The following is a 23912-nucleotide window of genomic DNA, read 5'->3' as shown; positions in this document are numbered from 1 at the left end:
GAAGACTCAAAGCAACAGAATTAGAAATGAAAAAGGAGAAGTAACAACTGACACTGCACAAATACAAAGGATCATGAGAGATTACTACAAGCAACTATATGCCATAAAATGGACAACCTGGAAGAAATGGACAAATTCTTAGAAAAGCACAACCTTCTGAGACTGAACCAGGAAGAAATAGAAAATATAAACAAACCAATCACAAGCACTGAAATTGACATTGTGATTAAAAATCTTCCAACAAGCTAAAGCCCAGGACCAGATGGCTTCATAGGTGAATTATATCAAACATTTAGAGAAAAGGTAACACCTATCCTTCTCAAACCCTTTCAAAATATAACAGAGGAAGGAACACTCCCAAACTCATTCTACAAGGCCACCATCACCCTGATACTAAACCCAGACAAAGATGTCACAAAGAAAGAAAACTACAGGCCAATATCACTGATGAACATAGATGCAAAAATCCTCAACAAAATACTAGCAAACAGAATCCAACAGCACATTAAAAGGATCATAAACCTTGATCAAGTGGGGTTTATCCCAGGAGTGCAAGGATTTTTCAGTATACACAAATCAATCAGTGTGATACACCATATTAACAAATTGAAGGAGAAAAACCATATGATCATCTCAATAGATGCAGAAGAAGCTTTCGACAAAATTCGGCACCAATTTATGATAAAAACCCTCCAGAAAGTAGGCATAGAAGGAACTTACATCCACATAATAAAGGCCATACGTGACAAACCCACAGCCAACATCATTCTCAATGTGAAGAACTGAAACGATTTCTTCTAAGATCAGGAACAAGACAAGGTTGTACACTCTCACCACTATTATTCAACACAGTTTTGGAAATTTTAGCCACGGAAATCAGAGAAGAAAAAGAAATAAAAGGAATCCAAACTGGAAAAGAAGAAGTAAAGCTGTCACTGTTTGCAGCTGACATGATACTATACATAGAGAATCCTAAAGATGCCACCAGAAAACTACTAGAGCTAATCAATGCATTTGGAAAAGTAGCAGGATACAAAATTAATGCACAGAAATCCCTTGCATTCCTATACACTAATGATGAAAAATCTGAAAGAGAAATTAAGGAAATACTCCCATTTACCATTGCAACAAAAAGAATAAAATATCTAGGAATAAACCTACCTAAGGAGACAAAAGACCTGTATGCAGAAAACTATAAGACAATGATGAAAGAAATTCAAGATGATACCAAAGATGGAGAGATATACCATGTTCTTGGATTGTAAGAATCAACATTGTGAAAATGACTATACTACCAAAAACAACCTACGGATTCAATGCAATCTCCATCAAATTACCACTGGCATTTTTCACAGAAGTAGAACAAAAAATTTCACAATTTGTATGGAAGCACAAAAGACCCCAAATAGCCAAAGCAATCTTGAGAAAGAAAAATGGAGCTGGAGGAATCAGGCTCCTGGACTTCAGACTATACTACAAAGTTACAGTAATCAAGACAGTATGGTACTGGCACAAAAACAGAAATATAGATCAATGGAAAATGATAGAAAGCCCAAAGATAAACCCACACACATATGGTCACCTTATTTTTGATAAAGGAGGCAAGAATATACAATGGAGAAAAGACAGCTTCTTCAGTAAGTGGTGCTAGGAGAACTGGGTAGCTACATGTAAAAGAATGAAATTAGAACACTCCCTAACACCATGCACAAAAATAAACTCAAAATGGATTAAGGACCTAAATGTAAAGTCAGACACTATTAAAGTCTTAGAGGAAAACATAGGAAGAACACTCTATGACATAAACCACAGGAAGATCCTTTTTGACCCACCTCCTAGAGAAATGGAAATAAAAACAAAAATAAACAAATGGGACCTAATGAAACTTAAAAGCTTTTGCACAGGCAAGGAAACCATAAACAAGATGAAAAGACAACCCTCAGAATGGGAGAAAATATTTGCAAACAAATCAACAGACAAAGGATTAATCTCCAAAATTTATAAGCAGTGCATGCAGGTCAATATGATTAAACCAAACAACCCAATCCAAAAATGGGCAGAAGACCTAAATAGACATTTCTCCAAAGAAGATATACAGGTTGCCAACAAACACATGAATGGATGCTCAACATCATTATTCATTAGAGAAATGCAAATCAAAACTACAGTGAGTTGTCACCTCACACTAGTCAGAATGGCCATCATCAAAAAATCTACAAGCAATAAATGCTGGAAAGGGTGTGGAGAAAAGGGAACCCTCTTGCACTGTTGGTGGGAATGTAAATTGATACAGCCACTATGGAGAACAGTATGGATGTTCCTTAAAAAACTAAAAATAGAACTACCATACGACCCAGCAATGCCACTACTGGGCATATACCCTGAGAAAACCATAATTCAAAAAGAGTCATGTACCACAATGTTCACTGCCGCTCTATTTATAATAGCCAGGACATGGAAGTAACCTAAGTGTCCATCGACAGATGAATGGATAAAGGAGATGTGGCACATATATACAATGGAATATTACTCAGCCATAAAAAGGAGCGAAATTGAGTTATTTATAGTGAGGTAGATGGACATAGAGTCTGTCACACAGAGTGAAGTAAGTCAGAAAGAGAAAAACAAATACCATATGCTAACACATATATATAGAATCTAAAAGTAAAATAAAATAAAATAAAATAAATAAAAAGGTTCTGAGGCACATAGGGGCAGGACAGGAATAAGGGCACAGATGTAGAGAATGGACTTGAGAACATGGGGAAGGGCAAGTGTAAGCTGGGACGAAGTCAGAGAGTGGCATGGACATATATACACTACCAAGCGTAAAATAGATAGCTAATGGGAAGCAGCCTCATAGCATAGGGAGATTAGCTCGGTGCTTTGTGTTCACCTAGAGGGGTGGGATAGGGAGGGTGGGAGGGAGACACAAGAGGGAGGAGATATGGGGATATATATATATGTATAGTTAATTCACTTTGATATAAAGCAGAAACTAACACACCATTGTAAAGCAATTATATTTCAATAAAGATGTTAAAAAAAAGGGATATGGAAAAAAAATTTTAAAAAGAGGATGAGAATTGAAGATATCCTACTCACGGGAGATCAGAGAAAATTCAACTGTGAATAGGATACCAAGTGGAGAAACCATAAATAAACAAAGGAATTCTCCCAGTTACATGGTGAAAGTAGGAAAGGAACACAGGAAAGGGGACAAGGCAAGTAAAACCCCTGTAAATAAAACCCAGGGGTTGGGAGGAGAACCAGTTTTATAACAAATTCTGGGAAAAAAAAAAAGATACAGAAACCAATATGCTTAAGGTCAGAGCTATCTGAGACTTGGGATGCAACACAGAAAACTCTAACAGTGGAAAGGAAGCTGTATTACTGGAGAGAAAGTATAGAGAAATAGAATGGAGTTGGGACTCTTTAAAGAAAAGAAAAGCAGGTAAGAAGGAAAACAAGCAAGCTGTTAGTTGAGAAGCCAAGAGAAAAAATGAAACTTGCAGAGGAACTTTCTTTTCATCCTATGTGGATTATTCTGTGCATACCAGGCACCTGAGTCTTTAAGGGTTGTGCTTAAACCATAGTCTGAACTCAAACTCTTGGAGGATTTTATCCAATAACTAAACTCATGATTTGCCTGAGGCAGGAAGTAACTCAACAGGGTTTAAAGAGAAGCCAGAGATAACTTTCACTAACAACAGCAACAACACACTTACCTGTTTAAAATATTTTAGTGAGTACTGATACATAGGATCTATTTCCGAGAGGCTCGCAATAACAAAGTACATAGCAGAGCCTTGAGTGGCCACTGGACGATACTTCTCACGAGCAAAGTTTATCATCTGTTCAGTGGACTCTGCTTCCTTCAGCCTGATTTTAATGGCACCGGAAGTGATCTGAATAAACACAAGAAAACAAGTTCTTAAGGATCTGTTTCCAAAAAAATGGTGGGATTTTTGGAACATAACCAGTTAGGTCTAGGAAGGAAAGAAGGAGATGATGAATTTGTGATTATAATAAGGGGACCCCCAGACAGGTGACTGAGTCTCAGGACTCAATGACCTTCTTCTGGCCGAGCTGACCTCCTTTCCAGGCAGAGGGAGGGATGGGCAAATGGAAATAGGCAACACAAGGAGCCCAGGAAGAAGTGGAGCAGAACTTCTCTGAGCCTGGAACCTGGGTAACTTCTGACATGGAAACTCTAACACCCAGTTGCTCCCCAGTTTCCTTGTGAGCAGTCTTCAAATGATTCTGGGCTCCCGTAATAAAAGGAGGTATGAAGGGAGAAGGGACACCCATGAAACTGCCCACAAGAGGCAGGTGGAGAGAGGCTGGAAGGAAGTGGTACCACATCCCACTCTGGAATAACAAGCAAGTCTAACGTTGTCTCTCTTTTCCTGGCATCCCAGGTGTAGACAGGGAAACTCAGGGGTAGAAGCTGTCGTTTGTGAAGGGTTGTAAGCTGTAAGTAAGTTGGAGACGTTTACACGGTGTGTTGCTCTTCTTTTGGTTTTCTGTCTTTTGGGTTTGTGGTTCTGGGGAGCCTCCTGGCCAGTGGGCTTTCCAAGATACCTTTCTCTGTCTCCTCAGTCTCTCTGTCTTTCCCTATGGCTGTCTGTCTGTCCTTGTTCTCCCCCTCCCCCTCATCTTCTTCAGGTGTGGACATCCCTAGGTTGGGAGATCCTCTGTCTCAAGGAAGTCACAGGGTCTAGGGCATGGACCGTGAACAATCACTATGGGCTCGCTGGTCAGTATTTGCACTATTGAAGGGGATCATTGGGTTCCTGTCTAGAGCCACACTGCCTGATGGAAATATAATGTGAGCCACAAATACAATTCTAACTTTTCTAACTTAAAGTAAAAAGACACAAGTAAAATGAATTTTTACAATATATTTAACCCAATATAATCCAATCTATCTTGATAAATATCAATATATAATCAACATAAAAATTTATTGAGATACTTCTACATTTTGGGGGATTAAGTCTTAGACATCTGGTGTATATTTTACACTAACAACACATCTCAGTTTACACTAACCACATTTCAAGGGCTCAACAGCCACACGTGGCTAGTGGCTAAGTCTAGACTGTCCTCCCCAGCCCACTAAGGGGGGTGGGGAGGGACTTGGTGCAGAAGCTGTGCCCCGGAATCAAAGGCTCACATTCTCCCCATGTTGACCCCTTAGGAACCTGAGGAGGCAAGAAAGGGTAGAATTGAGTGAGAAACACCAGTCTCAATACTGGACTCAACTAAAGTCTTTACATCTGAGTAGAAAAAGGGAGGTTGACATGGGAGCAGTTGCATTATGGAGATCTACCCACAAACAATGCTTTATTCCCTGGCGAGCACAGGCCCTGATAATGCAGAACCCAGGGCTAAAGAGAAAGCAAAGTGAACCATTTTCTTCTATTGGCCAGAGAATATTAGAAGACTATACACCTCAGTTGAGTTTAGTAACTACTTACAGACATTATGTCCTAGAGACTTGAGGCTTCCACAGTGGTGAGGGAAGATAGACCTAGTTTTAAATGAGGGCTCTGGGAATTTAGGGGAGTATGAACTATAGGCAGGAAGTGGCAGGAAATGCAGCCCAGGAGCAATCAGTCCTGTCTCTACTCTTCCTAGAAAGGATGTCTTCAAGGTAAATCCTTGCACACAGAAACTAGTTGACAGATAAAGACGGCAGTCAGAATACATGTTCCTTTACTCCCTACTGAAACCATGACAGAGTGATAGTGAAGGGATTTTTAAAAAACACTGCAAATCCACAAAAATGGGAGGAACAGAAGAGGAAATAGCAGACAGAAGGGTGGTAACAACTTAGCAGACCCAGGAAAATGGGTTTCTGAGCTGGCAAAGGGGAAAGCCAAGAACTCACACAACTTGTAAAATAGATTCTTGCTGCATGGAACTTAACAACCTAACAGAAGAGAAAAGACAGGTAATTGGATAGCTATGACATAAGGTAATCAGTGACAAGTGCTGTATTAGAGGTGCAGATAAGGTGTCAGGTGTTCCAAGAAGGAAGCGATTCATTCCAGCTGGGAAGACCAGGGAAGCTTCCTGGAGTGGGGTGACATTAATATGTGTATGTAATTGTGTCATTCCTTTCAACTTATATCTTGTCCCAGTTCTTTATGTGACATGCTTTGTTTGAAAAATGCAGACAAGAAGAGCAGTTGTTACATTTTATCTACCTTTCCCTTCGGTTGGTGAGGGGCCTGCTAGCCAGGCACGTTATTGTGTCTGCCCCGGCTGCTCAGGGGTGGCTACCGTTCTTGCTTTAAAAGACTCTGCAGGTTAGCACAGGGAGATCACCTCCATGCTTTGTGACCACCTAGAGGGATGGGATAGGGAAGGTGGGAGAGAGATGTAAGAGGGAGGGGATATTGGGATATATGTGTACGTATAGCTGATTTACTTTGTTATACAGCAGAAACAAACACAACATTGTAAAGCAATTATACTCTAGCTGCGGTGAGCAGGGGCTACTCTTTGTTGTGGTGCACAGGCTTCTCATTGTGCTGGCTTCTCATTACAGAGTATGGGCTCTAGGCACGTAAGCTTCAGTAGTTGTGGCTCACAGGCTCTAGAGCGCAGAGTCTAGATCACAGGCTCAGTAGTTGTGGCGCACGGGCTTAGCTGCTCTGCGGCACGTGGGATCTTCCCGGACCAGGGCTCAAACCAGTGTCCCCTGCATTGGCAGGCAGATTCTTAACCACCGCGCCATCAGGGAAGCCCAAATTAACACACTTTCTATAAATAATAAAAATATTTTACTTGCCTTTGAGTCCTGGAGTGTGTCAATGAGTTCTTCATTGTCCAGAATATTTCCCTCAGATGTGAAGAGCATTTTCAGGATTTTCTCTTCGATAGCTTTCAGCTGGTTTTTGTCAGCATTGATCCTCACAATGAGCTGAATCCTTTGTTCTTCCAACTCAGGCTTCTCAAGCCGCACAACATCACTGATGCCAAAGTGAATCCCTAAATTAGGTCTTTGTCAGGGCCCTGAAGTTGCTTCTATTTTTCTTTTCCCATTTCTCATTGTCTTATCCTGAATACTACTTAGCTGAATACTAATGCTACAAGCCACATCCTAATGCACAAGGCCCTCTTTTGCTGGGTATCCCAGTGGCTATTCAAAGCACTATGTATAAGTTCTGATTATTTATCTTGTATTTCAGAGACCTGAACCTGACCACAGCTCCCATGGCTTCTTCTCATCTTCTCTTAGGAAAACCTGCTCAGTGCTTGATGTCTGTAGTCATTCAATTTCTGTTTCTAACTGTTGCTTGTGCCAAGCTGAAATGGTTCCTGGAACATTCTTTCCAACCCGACATGGGAGACTCTGAAATTCCATCACCTCCATGAAGTGATTCCTGGTCACACCTAAAGAAGGTGCTTTACCTCTAGCCTCTCCCATTTAAACATGCGAACTTACGTCTCCCCTCACTTGTTCTTTCATCATTTGCTCCTATCCCCTATTTGCGAGCTAATCTTTTTCTTAGTCAAAATTTCTAAACAAAATATTAGGAAACCTTTGCCCTCCCCACTCCCTTTCTTTTACCTTAACAACTGATCCTCCAGACCTGATTTGGTTACAGTGAAATTGATGATGGTAACTTTGATGCACACCTAGAAGAGAAGCATAGAGTAATCAGTTCAGACGAATAAAGTAGGAACTGCTTTCTTTATTAGAACAGCGCTCATTATTACCCAGCTGGATGTATCCTGGGTCCAATGGTGAACTCACTATCCACACACATGGCAAGCAATAACATCCCAGTCTCACAAAATTATAATGTGATTTTCCCTGCTGCCATGAGTGATAATCTTGTTTCTCAAATGCCATCATTAGAGAATGATGTTTTAAGGAAAGGTGAGCCAGTGAAGGGTTAGAAAGAAGCAGGGATCAAATGCTAGTTGTACCCGTAAGTGTATGTAGGATGTGGGACAAGCCAGTCCATTCTGAGCTTCAGGTCCTGATCCTTAAAAATTGGGAAAATAGGAACAATGCATAGGGTATTTGTGAGGACTAAATGTACTAATAAAAATCACTTAGTTATAGCAACTTTCACTTATTTTGTCTTTGTTAAAAAGATGATCTTATAAAGCAGAAACTAACACCATTGTAAAGCAATTATACTCCAATAAAGATGTAAAAAAATGATGATCTTATTAATAATACATAGAGCTTTACATATTTTGTCTCATCATACTATTTTTATGAAAAATTGTTACTATAATATTCTGATGTTATTGAATAAGTCAACAGCAAAAATCACAAATATAATAAGAGTGTTTGAATGTCATATATTTTATACACACTATTCTTTTCTTAAATTATTTATTTATTTATTTGGCTGTGTTGGGTCTTAGTTGTGGCATGTGGGATATTTGTTGCAGCATGCAGAATCTTTCATTGTGGCACGTGGGCTCCAGAGCGCGCAGGCTCAGTAGTTGCGGTGTAGGCTTTGTTGCCCCACGGCATGTGGGATCTTAGTTCCCCGACCAGGGGTCGAACCTGCATCCCCTGCATTGGAAGGCAGATTCTTAACCACTGGACCACCAGGGAAGTCCCTATACACATTATTCTTTAAATTTTTTTAAATTTTATTGAGGTATATTTGATTTACAACGTTGTGTTACTTTCTGCTGTACAGCAAAGTGATTCAGTTATACATATACATACTTTTAAAATATTCTTTTCCATTGTGGTTTATCACAGGATATTGAATATAGTTCCCTGTGCTATACAGTAGGACCGTGCTGTTTATCTACACACATTATTCTTATTTAATCTTCATAAACAAATCCTTGACATGGCCTTTGTCTCCACTTTATAGTTGATTGACTCGAGGATCCAAGAAATGGAATAATTTACCTGCAGTCACAGAGCTGGGATTGGGGAGGTGTGTGATGTTCCCTCTCAAAAGTTAAATAAAGTGAGAAATCAAAGGCTGTGAGTCAGCACATGGGTCACTTTTCTCAACTCTAAAAGGGAACTTGGGATATGAGCTCTGGCAGCAGCTGTGTAATTAAACTGCTTGAGGTTGACAAGGAAAACCCTGCCCTAGGCTTTTAATATCAGTAGCATTTCCTTCATTTTATGCAAGAAATGTGTCAATTTTATTCAACCAGAACACATCTAGGGAAGACAGACAACTATGAGGAATTCAGTAACTAAAATGAAAGGACACTCTTTGGAATGCTGTATCCCAAGATGATTTTTAGTGGAGGATGGAGGACTGAAGTTCTGATTGAAGTCCCTTCTCTCACTGCTTGGGCCCCATTAGAGAAGGGGAGGCCCGTGGGGCAGGGAAGACCCCGCAGGGTGAGTGGCTGTGCCTGGACCAGAGTCTGCAGTGGGCTTTGCTGGGGTAGAGCTGCCTCTCTGCGCCTCCTGCGGGAAGGGAGAAAGGGGTCCCAGCTGTCTTCATTTCTGTGACAACTGCCTTGGGCTCTGTAGCACAAGAGTAGGGCTTCTGGAACTTACTGTGGTTCAGAGACCTGTGTATGGACCTGGGCTTCACACAGCTCCCTTCAAATAGTTTGAGAGCATGAGGAAGGGGAAGGGAAAAGATGCCTCTTCCCCAGAACTCTAAGTACAGACACTGGGCGTTAGAATCATGATTCTCCAATGTTGCCGGTCACCAGAGTTCTTAAGCAGGCTGTCTGCTGAGTACCTGCACACTTAGACACTGACAGGTACCCCCTCCCACAGAGGCTCCCTTAGGCTCTGATTCATTTCTCAGCCACAATAAGAGGGGACAAATGGCCTTGTTCTGAGGAGAGAGAAGAATGATTAGAAGGGAGTGGTGTCCTGTGTCCTGAGGAGCGGCTGGCGACCTGGAGGAACAAGGCAGGAGCCGAAAAGGAGCACAGGGGAGTGAGACAGGGCGGGGCCTGGGAGCCAAGTGGGGAGGGATTTGAGTCCCAACCAGAAGGTGAGCAGAAGGGCGACTGGAATCAGGGTCAGGACTCAGAAGAGAAGCGAGTGGAGGAGGGTGGGAGGAGGGGCGTGGCAGAGGGGAAGAGGTGGGAGACCCATCACACCATTAAAATCCTCTCAGGCTGGCAGCCCGTACCTCAGGCAGGTAGTGAGGGTTTGGCAATTTGGTCGTCATATAGAACCTGAAGTTTTTATCGTAATCGATGTCCGAGTCTCCAAGGCGAATGAGCACTCGTCCACCACTGATGAAAGTCTGTTTCAAAAGGACGGGTTCCAGAGCTGGATCCAGGGTCTCTCTAAGCTTAAACATTAATACAAAAATATAAAAAACAAGTCATTAAATGGATGGCAGCAACTTTTCCAAATTTCTTAGGCCTCAGACTGTACTCTGAACGGGCAATGTTTCTGTGATCTTATGGATATGTCTTAAACTCCTCTCACTACCTCTAACAGCGTACATTTTCCAGGGATTGTTCCATCGATACTCTAAAGAGATAAGAGCATCGGAAGGACATATATTTATTTGGACTAAACTTACACACGATTCGGCCCCAAGAGAAAGCAGCTAAGAAAGAAGAGCCCACAGGGTGATCCTTGAACAGACCCCAGACAAAGGAAGCTCTGTTCACCTTCATGGTTTTTCTAAGTCAGGAGCTGCAGTCTCCAGCTTGCAGGCCCATCTGGTCCTCTGGGGCCTGTTTTTGTATAGCTCTTGAGCTAAGAATGTTTTATACCTTTTTTAAAGGGTTGTAAAACAAAAAAACAAAGCCCCCAAACTAAACAAAACAAAGAAGAATATTTGTTCAGAGAATATTTGTACAGAGACTGAAAATCCTAAAATATCTGGCTCTTTATAGAAGTTTGTGGATCTCTATTCTACATGACAGCAATTTTTTTTTCCGTCAAAGCAAATCTGATTTTTGGTAAGAACCTGGGCATGCAGACATTGCCAACAGACCCCATGACAAACATCTTTGTACAGCATGTATGTGAGGGGGGCCCGTGGCCCAGGAGCTGTCAAAATTTGTTGTAATCAATAGTTAACAAATCTATTTCATATTGTGATATGGTACCCAAGCATGCAAATTCTTAAAACAAAAGTCTATGAGATAAGGTTTCCCTTACTATCCACGATACAATTTTGTGCTTTTTAAAGTCTATTCTATGACAAATCCCATGTGGAAGAAGTAGACTAAGCTCTACCTGAGGATTACTTGGCTACGTGTTCAACACTCTGTCTCCATTTCCTCTGATAATATGTTTTCAAATATTTCTTTATTTTTGTTAACATTTAAAAATCTGTATGGCACGCCAGCTACTTAAGGGGAAGATAAGATTTCTTTCTACTAAGTGAGATACTGTGATACTTTAGGCACTAAAACAGAGCTAGTTTTTCTTTTCTAGTTTCATGTTGGCTTATTTTAACAGACCAAAGTAGTGTTTGTTGTGAAGTATATGTAACCTATGTTAGCTTCGTGGTCTGAAGTGTTTAGCTATCAAGCAGATTCTTTAGTAGACCAAATCTTTTGTCACTGAAGTGTTTTGAAGTATATACCTTGATGTTCACAAGGAAAATACTTGTTAAAGCAACTTTCATCTTCTGGGATCTACTTTTTAAACCTTCCATCCCCTGTAGTTATGGACTGCATGTGCCACGCCTCTAGAACTTAGTATGTTCAACTGAACCAACTTGATGGGAGTAACTATCCACAGGGCTTGTTTTCCAAAGAAAAGTAATGTTTAGAGTAGCAAAATTATAAGCCTACCTAGGCATGTTGTAAAGCCATTTGAAAAGTGACTCAGAGCAAGTTTTGTGAGTGGAAATGTAGTGCTTTTTTTTTTTTTTGAACATCTTTATTGGAGTATAATTGCTTTACAATGGTATCTTAGTTTCTGCTTTATAACAAAGTGAATCAGTTATACATATACATATATCCCCATACCTCTTCCCTCTTGTGTCTCCCTCCCTCCTACCCTGCCTATCCCACCCCTCTAGGTGGTCACAAAACACCGAGCTGATCTCCCTGTGCTATGCGGCTGCTTCCCACTAGCTATTATTTTACATTTGGTAGTGTATATATGTCCATGCCACTCTCTCACTTTGTCCCAGCTTACCCTTCCCCCTCCCCATATCCTCAAGTCCATTCTCTAGTAGGTCTGCAGCTTTATTCCCATCTTGCCCCTAGGTTCTTCATGACCATTTTTTTTTTTAGATTCCATATATATGTGTTAGCATACAGTATTTGTTTTTCTCTTTCTGACTTCCTTCACTCCATATGACAGACTCTAGGTCCATCCACCTCACTACAAATAACTCAATTTCGTTTCTTTTTATGGCTGAGTAATATTCCATTGTATATATGTGCCACACCTTCTTTATCAATTCATCTGTTGATGGACACTTAGGTTGCTTCCTTGTCCTGGCTATTGTAAATAGAGCTGCAATGAACATTGTGGTACATGATTCTTTTTTCTTTTTTTCCTTTTTGCAGTACGCGGGCCTCTCACTGTTGTGGCCTCTCCCATTGTGGAGCACAGGCTCCGGACACACAGGCTCAGTGGCCACGGCTCATGGGCCCAGGCGCTCCACGGCATGTGGGATCTTCCCGGACTGGGGCATGAACCCATGTCCCCTGTATTGGCAGGTGGACTCTCAACCACTGCGCCACAAGGGAAGCCTGAGAGTGTATTGTTTAAGGAGAAAAGCAATTGGTTTGACCAGCTAGAAAAGTGCGCTGACGGGGGTCTTTAGTGTGAGGCAGACACAGCCTGTATAGGATTCCAGACATGATCTGAAGGTTGGAAACTAACTAAGAAAAGAAAAGTAAAAAGCAAACCTCTTCCAGTAAGATGGGTAAACCAAGTCGGATTGAATTTTCAAGTGTGCGTAAGAAATTACTATCCGTGAGTTTAATGACCTTTAAGCCATTTTTGCTTTCTTTGTTTCTTATCCAACGGTTTGCCTGTATGAGAAAACACAAAGCAGGACATTTACTTTTGAGTCTGTAAAAAAGTGGAAGTTTTTAAAGTTTAGAAATTTTGTTCAATCTAGAAACAAGTTTGAAAGACAAGAAAAAGATAAAAAATATACCACTGCCAATGCAAATAAAAATACCTTTTAAATCTAATGTTTGGGATTCTTGCTTTTGTTCAAATTTGGGGCAAATGAAGAAAAGACCCATCTAGGAAAAAAGCTCACGCTTAAGGTGTTCAAGCTTGTCTCCCTTGTTTTCAAATGGATTCCTTTTTCTAAACCCCATTTAGAACAATTGATCCATGGACTTAAGTTCAGATAATGGGATTCTGTAAATTCCAGGCAGGCTTGCCCTAAAATTCATCACACCCTGACTTCTTTCTCATTCCTTAGACCTCTTAGGGACAAAGAACAAGGACAGGAATGAATTTCTGCTCCCAAAGAAAACAAATAGTCAACCCCCTAAACAAACCCAATCAATATCAAGTGTGCAGACCCCTGCGTTCATGGCAGCACTTCTCACAATAGCCAAGGCATGGAAACAACCTAATTGTCCATCGACAGATGAATGGATAAAGAAGATGTGGTACATATATATGATGGAATATTACTCAGCCACAAAAAAGAACAAAATAATGCCATTTGAAGCAACATGTATGGACATAGAGATGATCATACTAAGTGAAGTAAGTCAGAAAGAGAAAGACAAATACTATATGACATCACTTATATGTGGAATATAAAATATGACACAAATGAACTTATCTATGAAACAGAAACAGACTTGTGGTTGCCAAGGGGGAGAAGAGATGGGGGAAGGAGGGATTGGGAGTTTGGGATTAGCAGATGCAAACTATTATATATAGAATGGATAAACAACAAGGTCCTACTGTATAGCACAGGGAACTATATTCAATATCCTGTGATAAACCATAATGGAAAAGAATATGAAAAGAATGTATATATATATATATATATATATATATAGATAGATAGATATAGATATAGATATAGATATATAGATATATAGATAGATACACACACACACATACACCCACACATATATATGGATAACTGAATCACTTTGCTGTACAGCAGAAATTAACACAACATTGTAAATCAACTACACTTCAATAAAAAAATTAAAAAAAATCAAGTGTTTAAAGCACTTGGACTCTTCCTTTTTTACTTTCTGCCTCCACAAAATGAGGGACGTGGACTAGAAGACATCTCAACTCCCTTCTAGGTCTAAATCTCCAAGATTCTTACAAGTACGTTAAAGTCCACTTTTAGAACTTGTAATAGTGCAATATTAAGCAGAGTTAATAGGCTGCTCTTTATCTGCAGTGCTGGTTACACACCTGATCTTGGGGATCAATCATCAAAGGCCACCGTCTCCCTTGAGTGACCAGAATGCCATTTTCCATTGATATCAGGTCACGGGGCAGCCCATCTGTGTTCCACTGCTGTATTTCGTAGGGATCGCCAAGAGTGTTAATGAGACTGAAGGCAGGATTGATTGGGATCTCTAGAGACTGACAGTCCTGGATCCAACACTCTATAAGCTGTAGAAGGAGAAAAGTTGGTATAGAGTCAGGAATACTCAGTAAATGAAGATACACACAACAAGTCCTACTTAGGCAGGAGATAGATGGGTCCCGGGGGCAAACGGTTTGAGTTTGTTCCTGTGGACCGATACGCTCAGATGGGAATGACAGGACAATTGAGAGAGGAGGCTGGGCCCTGCCCAGATAGAAGATACATATTCCTCATTCTTGAAGTCAGGAGACCTCCCCGACTACACATGCACAGAAAGGCTCCTTGGAGGTCAAAGGGGGAGTGAGGTCAACTAATGCTCACTTACCCATAGGCCTCTTTGGTAGAATTCATCTTGGCTAAGAGGTGTGGACGCACACATGGGAAATCCTGAGCTATACCAAATACATACTTTGAACCAGGCAAATCAAAATGATTGGCCAAAGGAAACCCGGAAAAAATGCCCCATAAAAGCGATTCAAACTGCCATGAGGGCGCGACTCTCTCTGAGCCTGCCCGTGTGTCTATCCACATGTACTGTACTCTTTTTTCCTCATAATAAATACTTTACTTGTTTCACTACTTTCTGTCTTTGTGGGAATTCTTTTTCTGCAAAGCCATAGGGCCAGGGCCTTGTCACTGGCCACTGGTCTAGGGCAAGGACTCAGTGCTCTCCCCACTGCGACCCGACCTCAATCGCTGGCCAGGAACGGAAACCCTGCTTCAAGCCGCTGCAGGCCGAGGCCACCTGAGATCACTACCAGACTCCACAGGCATCCTGGCATCAGAGCACAGGACACAAGAATTGGACTAATAAGAGACCTGGGGACTAGAACTACACTGTTCACCAGCTGTGGCTTTGGGCATGTCACACGCCCTGTCTGGACCTCAGTTTTCTTGTGTAGAAATGAAAGGGGTTGTCACAGTAGTCTACACCCACGGGTGTAGGTGGGAGAGTCTGGGAGCACGTGGAGAAGTTGGGAGTTATCACAATGACCTTGGGTGCTACTGGCAATTAGTAGGTGGGGCAGAGGGGTGTTACCATGTCACCTCCTTCAACGAGTGGCACAGTCATGCACACTAGGGACCTGTCTGTCCCCCAAGAGCACCCCTGGCCCCACTGCCCACTTGGTGTCAGATGATCCCTGAGCTCCTACAGAATCTATACGAGTCCTATACCAACCAGGTTTTATAACTCAAGGACAGGGCAAAACATTTTTAGGAAGGCATTTCATAAAAGTGGTTTGCAAATATCTCCAAATAATTCAGTTTCCTTCTCTTTCCCATCGTTGAGCCCTTTGTAGCAGGCCCTCACCAATTCAGAGCACTTCATCCCGGTTCGATCCTAAGTCGGGAAGACTCCCTGTCTCTTTTTCTTCCCCAGGTCCCTGTGTAAGCAAGCAAGGAGTAACTTTCTAAGGCGGGAGAGGAAAAGGGGGACTGTGTTAAGAAAAGCCTAGGGGTAACCATCACTGACTTGGGGGCAGTGGAATGAATACCTAAGGTTCAAGGAGAACCTCCCTCTAAACTTGGAAAAATGACACACACACACCCCGCCTCCCTCAGTTTCAGCTGCTTCTCACCCCTCCTCACAGAAAGCACGTTTACCCACCGATTGCCTGTACTGGGCTGTGAAGGCCCCATAATAGGCCACACAAGCTGCTGCTATGAACACATTCCCGATGATATTCGATATCTCCTCGTTGAATTTCTGGATACTTTCTTCCCATCGGATTTGCTCATCTCCTAATGCAGCCGTCAGCTTTCCAGCACGTACCAGACGTGCTGTGGTCAGGGCCATTGTCTTTGCTAGAAAATTTAAAGAAAACCAGGTTGTGTTGTTCAATATTTGCCTACAGTAAAAGAAGTTTATTCACCTGCTTCTGCTTATAGTGGAATGAGCATTACTTAGCTAATGATGTCAATACATCTCTGGGAAACCTGACACCAATTCAGCACTAGTACCCATTTCAGAGCCAAGTCCAAGTTTGCCTCTTCCATGCTGAGAGTTCCTTTTTTATACTCCTTTACTCTGGCTGAAGATAGCGCTCTCTTCCTGCCCCTGTGGTATTTATTCTCTGGATCAAATTCATGTGCTGCTCTGTGTTATAATGTAACATTCCCCCCCAAAGCCTTATTCAGATGTAGGAGTTGAATATATACAATATACTAATGTTATACTAGAAGGTTAAGGCCATCCATCTAATGCAAATATGCCCTACATACTGGATGGAGGCTGAGATCTGACTGCCAGAAAACTCTTTTTCCTTTTGAAAATTAGGCATTTCCTGACCAGCATAAATTTTATGAGTTACTTACCCAGACTTTCTTTCTCATTCACGCTTTTGTCATATTCATGTTGTAAGGCCTGTATTTGATCTTCCACTTTTTTTAGTATTGCTTGCTTTTCTCTCAGAGTAGCCATTGTAATATCAAGTTCAGCCTAATAAAATCAAGTAAATCAGAACAGGCCCCCAAAGAAGGTCAAATTTTCCCATTTATAATAGGTTATTTAAAAAAATAGGATTTATGTTTTCTTTCTCTTAAAAGTTTGTCCTAAAAGATTGTGATATGATATACAAAGTTAAAACAAATATGAGAGAATAAAATATAAAAGCAGAACCAGAACAAAACAAACAAAAACAAAGCCCAACAGAATAAATCATAGAAGAATTAGATAAACAGATGTACCAAGCATTTGAGGATGAATTAGTTACTAAAATGGACTATTAACTTTAAGTGATAAAACAAATGAAATACTCATGCAATAGTGAAAACTATCTTTCCTAACTAGTTCTCTAGAGCAGGGGTCTGCAACTATGACCTGCAGGCCAAATCTAGCCCACTGCCTGTTTTTGTGTGGCTTGTGAGCTGAGAATGGTTTTACAGTTTTAAATGGTTGGGGGAAAAAATCAAAAGAAGAATAATATTTCGTAACACATGATAATTGTATGAAATTTGGCTTCCAATGACCATAAATAAAGTTATATTGGAACACAGCCACAATTAACTCGTGTCTGAATTGTTGATGGCTCTTTTGGTGCTGCAACAGCAGAGTTGGGTAATTGCAACAGAGACCATATAGCTGGCAAAGCTGATAATATTTACTGTGTGGATTTTTACAGAAAAAGTTTGCCAACCCCTGCTCTATAGCTGTGGTTCTTTTGGTAACCTGTTCCACTAAATGATCATTCTTTGTTCTGCTTGGGGCCTCACATCCAATTGTGGGTTAAGCTGGTTTTTAGAACCTCATCAAGTGTAGGAGTATTTAGCGAATAGAAACATAGAGTATCAGATGCTAGAGCTTAAATAAAGTAAAAAATTACCATAGGCCTGACGATATGAATATACTAAGGACTTATTTTCCTTTTATGCTGGAAAAGAGCTGATTTCAGAGGTCATTTATGAAAAAAACAATCTTTGCTAGCTATTTTTTAAAACAAAAACTAATTTTCAAGAGCATGATTACTATCTATATTGTGTAGGGTCTCAGCGGCACCACAAAGGGAGCTTGAATGATTGATGATCATGGTCTTTGATTCTACAAAATATCACAACACAGACGATGTACCTGTGCAGTGCGGAGTTTCTGTCTCTTTGGTTCGACTTCTTTGACTACGCGAGAGTACAAATCCATCGCTCTGACCCACATGCACATGGATTTACATGCTTTGGATACTTTCTCTACTTTTTCAGGCACGAAATCAGGATTATTAATATACTTTTGCAGCTTTGCCAGGATTTGAGGCTTAACGTTTTCCTTATCATATTCTAAAAGCCTTCTCAGGAAGTTAGAGTCACCAAGAAGTTGCTTTGCCGTTGGCCAATCAGGCCTGAAAATAACACATGATAAGTTAATAGCATTGTAATGAGGGAATGTAAGAACCAAAGAAATGTATTCCTTTGAGGACATTAAGATATTATCCCATAGATTAAAAAAAAATCAGGAACTTCTCTGGTGGCACATTGGTTAAGAATCCGCCTGCCAATGCAGGGGACACGGGTTCGAGCCCTGGTTCGGGAAGATCCCACATGCTGTAGAGCAACTAAGCCCGTGTGCCACAACTGCTGAGTCTGCACTCTAGAGCCCGTGAGCCACAGCTACTGAGCCCACGTGCCACAGCTACTGAAGACCATGTGCCTAGAACCAGTGTTCTGCAACAAGAGAAGCCACCGCAGTGAGAAGCCCGTGCGGGGGCTCGCCGCAACTAGAGAAAAGACTGCTTCAAGCAACGAAGACCCAACGTGGCCAAAAATTAAAAAAAAAAAAAAAAAAAAGAAAATATGTCACTTAGGCATGATTAGATGGAATTCAGACAGAGTTATGTCAGTTGTTTATGTTATTAGTCATGTAACGTTTAACTTGCTCTGAGTTTTCCTATTATAAAGCAAATATAACACAATTTACTGAAAGCATTTTACTAGGCTTTAAGAGCATCACGAGCTACTACTTTTGTTTTCTAGGCATATATTTATGCAATTTTACTTTCATAGTGTGTATAGTTTGTTTTTTAAAAAATACTTACAATGGTGTTTCTGCAAATGCTCTTATTTACTGGTTGAGCTACAGTTATAAAAATTTATTTTGTTTGCATCTAACTGACTTTCAAAATTTGTAGAATGACATTTATATTAGTTACCCCCTCAAAATGAGGTTTGTTTTACTGCTACTATTACTATTATTAGTTCCAAGCAAGACAGAAAATTGAAGTTAATGTAAAGAAGTTACAAAGATGTGTTTTTAATGTTGTCCAATTATGTGTTACTTATAATAATTTTTAAAAATACTATTAAAGTACCAGTCCAGTTAAAAAAAAAAAGATATTATCCCACAGATGGCTTCTAGACTTATCGTGGTGATTGTTTAATAATGTGTGCAAATGTCAAATAGCTATGTAGCACACCAAAAACTAACATAATATTGTATGACAACTATATCTGTATAAAAATAAATTAATTAAAAATGTTATCCCCAAAAGTGGGTAGTTTTAATCTCAATACTATAATCCCAGTAATTGGTAGTTATGTGCACCGCCATTCACGGGGGACAAGTAGTTGGATGACTAATGTTCCATACAACACAGTTTTGGTAGAGGAATAATTATAAAATCATAGAGTCATAGAAATGTAAGGCATTATAGGAATAATAGTTTTATTTCAAAAATGGCCCAGGCACTCACATTTTTATCTCCTTTGCTTGGTTTAGATCCTAAAATCTCTTGCCAGGACACTACAATCACCTTTGAACTGGTTTTGTCTCTCAGTCAGACTCACTCTTTGTGAACTTTGCCCAGGTTGGTCTTTCTCACGTGAAAATCTGATTATGTCAACAATGTTCAATGGTTCTCAGTCCCCTGTGGCCAGGGCTCTCTATCTGTGCTCTGAAGAGCCCCCAGGTCCCACCGAGGTGCTGGCCAGAGGGTTAGTAAGGAGGCCTGGCGGGGGAATGCTCTGGGCCCTCTACCTTCACTTTGATCACTTTTACTTGGAAAGGCTTCTTATAACACAATTTTTATTGAAGAAAAGTTTATATTACTAAAGAAAGTTTGAAAACTGCATATCTCCTAGGTGAAACCTGAACTACTTAGCACAGCATACAAGACCGTTCATGATTCAATCACTGCCCTCCTGCCCAGTGCCACCCAACCCATGAGCATCAAAGATCCCTGAGCTCTCCCCATGGTCCACTCTCCATCTGAGCATCGTCTCCCAGAAAAACTGCTCACACTTCCGCAGGGGGATTTAGGCACTCTTTTCTTGGCACTCCTAATACTATGCAACTCTCACATGTCTTGAAATTATTATTTTTCATGCCTCTCTCCCTACTAGACTGTAAGTGCCTTGTACGGAAGAACTTTATGTTTTCCATCATCTAGTGCAAAGTAGATGTTCAAGAAAATGCTTGTGGAATCAATTTGTTGAATGACAGACCGAACTGATGAGAGGGTGGAGAATAGAATTAAAACATGTAAATGAAAATGGAGAAAAATAGTAAAGAAGTTCCACCAGGTATTTTGGTAATGGATGCTTGTGAAGTACTCACTTGGCATTCAAGAGAATAGAGATGGCTTCCATCACAGTCATGACCATATCTGGGGGCTTCGTGAAAACTCTGATTTCAGATATATCCGCTTTATCTAAGGAATCCAGTGCTTTGTTAGCAGCTTCGAGTGCAGGGAGAGCTTCTTCAAGATCTCTTTGAGCATCGTCAGCTATGGCTTGGGTTTCTTCAGCTTTCACTTTTGCTATCGCTTCATCTTCTTGCACAACGCTTCGGACCTAACCATTGAAACACGACTGCTTAAGTGGTCTCAGTATTTGAATTTCAATGTTTTAAAGCAAAGCCAATCATAGTGAGTCACATTTGCCCCTTTGGATTAGACCAATGATGAAAGAAGTTTGGCTCTACTGCATTTTATGCCCTCCTTTGTCCGTCTCATGCCATGTTGATAATAATGGAGACAAAGTTATTAGAACAAACAGTTCCTTCTTAGGAGAAGATTCGCTGCTTTATATTTGCAGCTGGTACTATTCTCACAACTCTCTCTGTCCCATTCATTGGGTTCACTCATTCTAAGGGAGAAAGCCAGGCTTAAAAGCATGGCTAAATTGACCTATCACTTAATTATTTTAATAGCATATTTAAAAATCCAATCATTTGTCATTGTATATAAGGGATCAGTTGGTGGTCAAAGCCTTCTCACCCACTATCGGGTGATGCTGCATACCTGATCAGCATTTTCTTGATCCACTGCCAGTTTGTCCATCAGGGCTTCAACATCTTGTGATTTTGTTAAAAGGACAGGTTCTAAAGCTGAAAGATCTAATTTCATTTTATCGACTAGTACATTTGTTTCTAACAGCTTGGTGAGACCATTCTTTACCCGTTCACGTGCCTAGATGACAAGGAAAATATCTATTATGATGAGTATTATAAGTTTACTGGCATCTCTTACTCATGTACTAGAATTTCACATCTGCAGAATTGGTAAATCAGTTTGTAATACTTAACACTGTGAATGTACAGAAAGCTTCAGGTAACAGAACTGTAGGAAATGGCCCTGATATTCACCACAGTGGGTTTGGATCCATGCCCCCTGGCCACAGGAGTAGGACGTCACTGAAGACCCACACTGTATTACTCTTATTCCCTGTGGTAGCTTGGTAGCGTGTTGAATGAATGAGGGACGAGTTCAAATAGAAACTCCTGGAGGTCACAGCTCTGGGAGCTTGTTTCCTCAGGGTGGATCAGCAGGGCTGAGATGCCCTGGAGATAGTGTCCTGGGTACTTAGCCTTAGTTGCTGATCTGAACCTTACTCCCCAGTGGTAGGAAATTCTTGACTAGGATCAAAGGAGTGGTATCTGGTAAAGAAGGCACCTCAGAATAACTGTTTTTTGAGGGTGAGACAGAAAACGTGGTTCAAATTGTCATGTTTCAAAAAATATGTGTCACGTTATTTTACCAGGCATACATTTACCAGGTAAAAATCCTCTGAAAAACATTTAAAATATCTAATTGGTAAATGCTTCCATTTTTACTGTTTAAAATGTTGAAATTTTTAGGTCATGTTAATAGCCTGATGATGATGATGACAGTAGCCACTATTTTCTGGGCACCTCATAAGTTTCAGGTCATATTCCAGGCACTTCACAAATCGTATCTTATTTAAATTCTACAACAATCCAAGAGGTAGATACATATTTTTTAAAAACCTTATTTTCTACTAAGATTGGAACAGTTACAAAACATGCTCAAGGTTGTACAGGAAGAAAGAGGTAGAGCAGAAGTGCTACCTGGTCTGCCTGACACCGAAGTCCTTGCTCTTAATGGGAACCACTATGTTAGACCACCAAACCCCCATCTCTATTATTTAACAAAAAGGTCTCCTTCTTATTAAACACTGCAGAGATGACTAGTTCTCTGCTTAACTTTAATTCTGTTGCAATGTCCATACCATGCTCCTGAGTCAAGGACCCTTATGTAAATGATAAAAGACAAAATCTAAATATCAAAGAAGGGGAAGGCCTTTGGACTGACAGCATGAGACACTTTTTGGTCATACTGTAGGTTTTCAAGGTCATGTATGGGATGGAGAGAGGTCCAGTAGGCAAGATGGAACATAGATCTTCCACTCATTCTGGCAAAAGTTTTGAGTCCAAGCAAAAAAAGAAGTTTTTTTAAAAATTAATAATATTAAACTTACTGAAACCAACTGCTTCTTTTTTTCACTCAGCATAGACAAGTAGAGATTGATGAGTTCCAAGTAGGAGGTGGGCGTTGTGTAGTACCGTCTCCGGAGCTCTGTGTAATAGCGTTCCGCCATACTGGAGACACTCAAGTGGACATTCACACACATGAGGGAGAGCTTTTCTTTCAGTTCTTCATTTACAGCATCAACATTTGAGAAAAACGTCTTTGATACAGAAAGAAGTGCTTCTCTGGGCCACTGTAAATAAAGATATGATTTGGAAAGTCTGTTGCTCATTTCCATAATACACAGCTTAACTATGAAGAAAAATGCATTTCTCTGAAAGTCTTTTTTGCCTTGTCCCCCCCTTTCACCTTGTTAACTCCTACTCATGTCCATGATGTCTCATGAATTGAATGTCTGTGCTCATTTGAGGGAGGTCCTGGGTCTGCATTTGCTGACCCCAGCACAGTGTCTGGTACACAGAAGTTTTTCAAAAACTATTTGATTGATTGAATAAACATGGGTATGTTTAGCATAACTGAATGAATAAAATCACATCCACTATGAGGACCTCATGTCCTCTCCCTGTTTGTTATACAGTTTGAGTGTCAGGTTCACGGTTATAATCACTGTCCTGTTCACCTCAACTCCTTTGCTCCTCTCTCGTCTCTTTGCTCAGTCAAGTGCAACTCTCTGTTACCCCACACCTGCAACTGTGCAGGTAGCACGGCTGGAGAAAACCCTCACAGCTGTGCTGACTGACCTCACTGTCAATTCATGTCAACTAGCTCAAGCGGGTTCTTAGCTCAGCCCTGAAATGCTTCTACATTGTCTCATCTGTCACTCCTGTACCCTCATGAGTATTTTGCACCCTATGTTACTTCCTCAGACGGCTAACACTTCCTCTTTCCTCTTCATTCTCAGCTCATGACCTTGCTCCCCACATCACTAAAAAAAAAAAAAAAAAAAAAAATAGAGGCAATGCAAACAGAACTTCAATGAATTTTCAGCCCCACGTCTTCCCCTCTACTTGCATCTGTGAGCTTACACTCTGGGGTGAGCTGTGTGTGCTCCCTGCCCATGTCAGCCCCTTCACTGGTGAAGCCATCACATCCCTTCTTGCCTCTTCGGTGACACTGGTCCAACAATGCCTAACCCTGCTGCACCATCAATATAATTCTCTTTTCTGAATCTTTTCCATCAGCACACGTGTGTGGTTTGTGTTCTCCACTTAAAAAA

General features: G+C 40.8%; 1 protein-coding gene across 1 annotated transcript in view; it reads right to left on the bottom strand.

Annotated features, from left to right (window-relative positions):
* Positions 1-23912, bottom strand: part of DNAH6 (dynein axonemal heavy chain 6) — a gene marked incomplete at both ends in the record, with an annotated part of 275574 nt that overhangs the window by 76117 nt on the left and 175545 nt on the right. Inside the window, 12 exons of the mRNA XM_079721202.1 lie at positions 3729-3908; positions 6803-6983; positions 7586-7653; positions 10107-10271; positions 12808-12933; positions 14306-14509; positions 16093-16289; positions 16800-16923; positions 18052-18313; positions 20524-20759; positions 21209-21376; positions 22686-22928. Of these exons, the coding sequence (XP_079577328.1) occupies positions 3729-3908; positions 6803-6983; positions 7586-7653; positions 10107-10271; positions 12808-12933; positions 14306-14509; positions 16093-16289; positions 16800-16923; positions 18052-18313; positions 20524-20759; positions 21209-21376; positions 22686-22928 (2154 nt within the window). The remainder of the gene's footprint in view (positions 1-3728; positions 3909-6802; positions 6984-7585; positions 7654-10106; positions 10272-12807; positions 12934-14305; positions 14510-16092; positions 16290-16799; positions 16924-18051; positions 18314-20523; positions 20760-21208; positions 21377-22685; positions 22929-23912) is intronic.

Source organism: Hyperoodon ampullatus, assembly GCF_949752795.1.
Source record: "Hyperoodon ampullatus genome assembly, chromosome: 15".
NCBI classification, from domain to species: domain Eukaryota; kingdom Metazoa; phylum Chordata; class Mammalia; order Artiodactyla; family Ziphiidae; genus Hyperoodon; species Hyperoodon ampullatus.
This window is presented reverse-complemented; position numbering and strand designations above follow the sequence as displayed.